This window comes from Monopterus albus, unplaced genomic scaffold, assembly GCF_001952655.1.
Source record: "Monopterus albus unplaced genomic scaffold, M_albus_1.0 scaffold49.1, whole genome shotgun sequence".
Classification (NCBI taxonomy): Eukaryota; Metazoa; Chordata; class Actinopteri; order Synbranchiformes; family Synbranchidae; genus Monopterus; species Monopterus albus.
In genome coordinates this window covers 2199580-2204380 of record NW_018127929.1, presented here as the reverse complement: position 1 = coordinate 2204380, position 4801 = coordinate 2199580, and the positions used below count along the sequence as shown (strand labels likewise).

The window sequence follows — 4801 nt, the reverse complement described above, 5'->3', positions numbered from 1 at the left end:
GACCCTCCTGAGGCAGCCCAGCACCCCGCCGGGCAGGTCCCGGGTGTCTGCGCCCTGCCAGCGGGTCTCAATCTCCGAGATGTGCACGTATCCCCGTCCACTATCATCCAAAATGTCAAACAGGGTCCTCAGGCTGTGCAGAAAAGCTTTGGGCAAACCATTTGTTGAATACTCTGTGTCTTTTGGCTGCATTTGGCCAGCGCTACAGCTCTCCGCCTTGCCTTGCAACACTTCTTTTCTTGGCCCAACTCTGCCGTAAATCCCCGACGCCCCATTCAGTTTGCAGCCCTGGTCAGTCGCTATCAAAGCCATGAAAGTATTGATAATCTCCACTGACGTGATCAGTCAAAAACACACCAACACACGCTAAGAAACTTAAGAAAACACAGAGCTGAATATAAAGAATAATAAGAGTAATGTTCGGTAAATACATATCTTGTTGAAGACTTACATTGTTACATATGTTGTTCGGAGTGTTTCTTCCCACCTAAGCTCCTCAGAGATCCATACTTTCCTTTCACTTACGAGGACCGCCCTTCAAATGGCTGTGCACGACCGTCCCGAGACCAGCCATTGGCCGCGGCGTGCATGAGCTCAGTGCTCATTGGTGCAGGCCTGAGGTAGGCTCCAGTTTGAGTTGTGCTTTTGTTATTACTAATGCTGAGACGTTATTCATAAAGCCTGGATATTATTATACCCATCCCCTTAACCAGAAAGCGCTGGGTGCACTATCAGCTTACACACTCCTCATGGGGAACAGGTTTTTGTTTCAACTCCAAGCCTTTCACACTGTGGTTAAAGGATAGGTTCACAATTTTTCAAGGAGCTCAGAAAACAGGTCAGGTGACCTAGTGTACACTGAAAGAGATTGTGCTTGCTGTTTTCATTCCTCCTGTTCATAGCAGTCATTACACAAAGGGAAATCAAAGAGACGCCTATGCAATGTACAGCAGTCTAAGTAACAGTGGAGCTAGTGTGATGCTTATAAACCTTGTTTGTTGCAGTAGAATGCATTTTAAAAAAAGATGACATTTATTAGGCTATATGATTATTGTCCTGCAGGTGTTCATGTTGTGTTTATCTCTGTATCTGCTTGGTCCAGTTGTAAGCTCCATCACTAAACCTGTCTACTTCACATTGTTATGGACATGGCAATGACATTTAATGGCAACAAACAATCCTATCAAATAAATGAAATGCCAGTTATGTTTCACTCAAAACATCCTTTCCTCGTGTATCAACTTTGATATTACATAACATGACATATCAAGAATTTGTCAGGTTTGAAAAGCTGCACTTATTCTTCAGCACTTCCCTGCACACCAGTTAAATCTTTCATAGTCAGAGCCGTTTCTCCACTTCAGTGACACTTTCTTTGTTTCTCTTTCTTTAGCGATGAGTCACACTGAGAAACTCTCTGTTCCTGCCCAGACCCATGTTTATCTCTGACCTGCCCAGTCTTGTACGTACATTCCGTCATCATGCTGAAGATACTGTCACACTGTCACAGAGGGCGCCCTGTAACTTGCCTGCCTATGTAAGTGTAGTATTATTTTCCCTGTCAGACCAGATACTGAGTCATATATTTCCCCTACTATGTTTCACAAATGCACTACAGACCCTGCAAGATAGGATGCACGATCAATAAATCCCCTCAGAGCAAACATATGTACTCCCCATCCCTCTCACAATCGATCACACACCCGTGTTCTTGTTAACACATCAATTTGTGGGAATTGATTATTGCCCTAGGTTATCGAGAGATGGTCAGATACTCAGTAGTACTGTTTCAGGTTTTTCCGCTTAGAATTGCAAAAATGCTGGGAACTTTTTTTTTTTTTTTACTGCATTTCAGGTTTGATTGTTACACAACCAATGAAAGACAAAGGGTCAGACAACTGAGCACTCTTTTCTCATGTTGTCACGCACACGTACTGCTGCTGCTGCACAAAACAGCCAAACACACACACATATACTATGTAGACTTTATAAAGCATGTCAGTGATTGTCAAGCGTAAAAAAGGCCAGTACATAACATTGTTTGTTTTGGACTCCACTAGCCAATCAATCTTCTCACAACACACTGTCTCCTGTTTCTTCTATTTCTCTAAGTCTTCCCCCTCCCGGCAGTAGCACTGTGTATGTGACAAAGAAATTGAGAGCTCATTCAATTCATGAACCCTGAATCTTGGCAGTGTTATATCAAATCTGAATTACAGTCAGTGGGAAGATGACAGTGAGAGAAATCAAAAGTCGGGGTGGTTTCAGGCCGCACAGAGATGGAGAGTAAAAAGGAATACTCAACCAAACAAAAATCTTCCACATTTCAGACATTTTTCTTTCACAAACTGTAAACATTTCCCACCGTGCTGGTGTAAGCTCCTGTTTTCAGTTCTCAGAATTTATTTGGCTTGTCCTCATGAATCACAGGCCTGGACTTCAGTCACTCCATTCACTCAAGGTGCTAAAACATGCTTAAAAGACTCTGTTTCAACAGCCTGTATTGCAAGGGGCAGAACTGATCTTACTAACACTTTATTGTATAAAGTTGTTCAACTATGCACGTAAACAGTCAAAGTGCAGTTAAAAGAAAGCTGAATGTAATCATAATCGCATTTTTCTTTTGGTGGTCGTGTTCACTGCCGCAACACAATTCAGTATTGATGGTGCTTAGTACATTGATTCAAAACTTTAAAAATAAAACATTTTGTTTACATATATTTAAAGCAGTATTCACAAGTACCATTTGAAACAGTTGTGGGTATGAGCTGGAATAAAGGGCAAGTGGCCACAGCTTTTTAAAGGAACTTGACTTCCATTTAATACTCAACAAGCTGAAATGACACAACTGATAGCACCTGTGTATGTGAAGGGGATGAGTGCTGGTCATGTTATATGTCTATGTGGTAAAGATCCACACTACTGATATTTTTACAGGGACATGGCAGATTTTGAAAATGGTAATACCTCTGAATCTGGATACTTGCCGAGCTGGGATCAACAGTATTCCCCTCTGTGTGGCATACAGTATGTGGGTGGATCTTGTATGGAACACTGGGTAAATGCATTACTATGCTGACATGAATATTTCTGGAATTTTATGAGCATGCACTCTATCAAAACTAATTTGCAAATCTATTGCTTATGCCGCCATGCTTCTAAATGAGCCTATAATGTCATAAAATTAAAATTTTGCACAGATGCAAAATGTCCACACAGGATTTAAATGCACTGATTTCATGTGGATTAAAACTGTTGCCCTGCACATTTTATTTCATAGCTAATATTGTTTGTTTAAAAAGATGTCTCCTTCCACCACAATGTGCTCTCTGTAGTCCAAAGCATACATGATTAAAACATAAATTTAGATCATAAAGCTTGAAAACAGATTGGTCATTTACCAGGTTGGTTGACCAGTGAAAACTAGTCTCTGGTTTTAGCAGTGCAGTGATAATTCTAGTGCATGTCAAATAGACATCCATATACTGTAATACCACCAAATCACAAGCTTAACATCTGATGTTAATGCTGTTATGAAATTCAAAAGGAGCTAAAATAAAAAAACATGACACTTGATTCATGTGTCTAATGAAGAAATAAAGGTGAATACTGACTGTTTTGTTGTAATAAATAGCTTATCTGACTATCTCCACATTTTAGAAAAAAAGTAGATATGCACAGTAGTTAAACAAATTTATTTTAAATTATATTCATTCCATCACATCACCATATTTTGTCTTCCCAGGACCTTTTGGTTCCTCTGGTTTAGGCACTGAAAGAAACACACAGAAAGGTAAGCAAAGCATAAACGTCTGACTAAAGAACAGAGCTGGCACATACAAATCTATTAAGAATACTGAGACCAAAACAAAAGAGCAATTATACATTCCTTTAATACTGCATTTCACATTATCCAAAAAGACCACTGTGACCATTGGGGGGCGGCTGTGGCTCAGGAGGTAGAGCGGGTCGTTTCCTAACCGTGTGAATGCGTGAGTGCTTGGGAGTGCGAATGGGTGAATGGCCGAATAATGTGAAAGCGCTTTGAGTGTGCTGTAAAAGCATAGAAAGGCGCTATACAAGTATAAGACCATTTAAGACCATTTACCATTAAAATTCATATTCCATAAGCCACACACTATACTCACCCCGTGGCGGTGATCTGTCTGGAACTTCACCCGTCTCCAGTAGCAGCCAGAGGTCTGAGCATTTCTGGGTTTCCCAGCGAGTTATTGCATAACTGCCCACCGATGCTGCCACTGAGAGAGGATAGAAGGGAGGTTACAAAGAAGAGGAGCAGAGGCTGCAGAGACAGTAGTGATACCTGTTAGTACCCACTGAAAGCATATAGTATGTATCAGCTCTCACCAACTGAAATGAGCAGGTTCCACTGAAGAGGGTAAGGAACCTTCCTCTGTAAAACCATCTGAATGGCAAAACAACCTGTAGCACCTGCAAGCATATAGTACACAACACATCTTGTACACTGATGCTTCATTGAATCCCGAACAATCATCCAGCAGCCAGAATGAAGAACCAAAACTTCAGTGATTCTGTCTATATCAACAACATTTATTTTTTTTTTTAGCTCTACAGCATCCCAAGTCATTTGTTTTAACACAGTGGCAGTGTTTTTCACAAAATTAGCTTCCTTCTGGTGTTTTAAAAGGGACATTGTTCAAAGTTTCTGTAGGCTTTCCTGCTTTGTTGTCACCAGAAACACTGGCAGAATACTGCTCCCTCCTGTGGTATACATTAGTCAAAATTATGTGTTGTCTGTAGTTTCACTGACTTTTTTCTC

The 4801-nt window shown here is 40.8% G+C and overlaps 2 protein-coding genes across 3 annotated transcripts in view; both read right to left on the bottom strand.

The window, feature by feature from the left end:
* The window catches only part of sapcd2 (suppressor APC domain containing 2), an 8527-nt gene extending 8029 nt beyond the window's left edge, over positions 1-498 (bottom strand). Inside the window, exon 1 of the mRNA XM_020600938.1 lies at positions 20-498. Within this exon, the coding sequence (XP_020456594.1) occupies positions 20-312 (293 nt within the window). The 5' untranslated portion in view covers positions 313-498. The remainder of the gene's footprint in view (positions 1-19) is intronic.
* A 3183-nt stretch (positions 499-3681) lies between these two features.
* Positions 3682-4801, bottom strand: part of tmem141 (transmembrane protein 141) — a 1735-nt gene continuing 615 nt past the window's right edge. Inside the window, exons 3-5 of one of the 2 annotated variants that reach the window (XM_020600930.1) lie at positions 4369-4452; positions 4149-4259; positions 3682-3772 (exon numbers count right to left, since the gene is read on the bottom strand). In XM_020600930.1, coding sequence (XP_020456586.1) covers positions 3711-3772; positions 4149-4259; positions 4369-4452 — 257 coding nt within the window. In that variant the 3' untranslated portion in view covers positions 3682-3710. Of the gene's footprint in view, positions 3773-4108; positions 4260-4368; positions 4453-4801 lie in introns of both variants that reach the window. The other variant, XM_020600931.1, reaches the window with a different exon arrangement.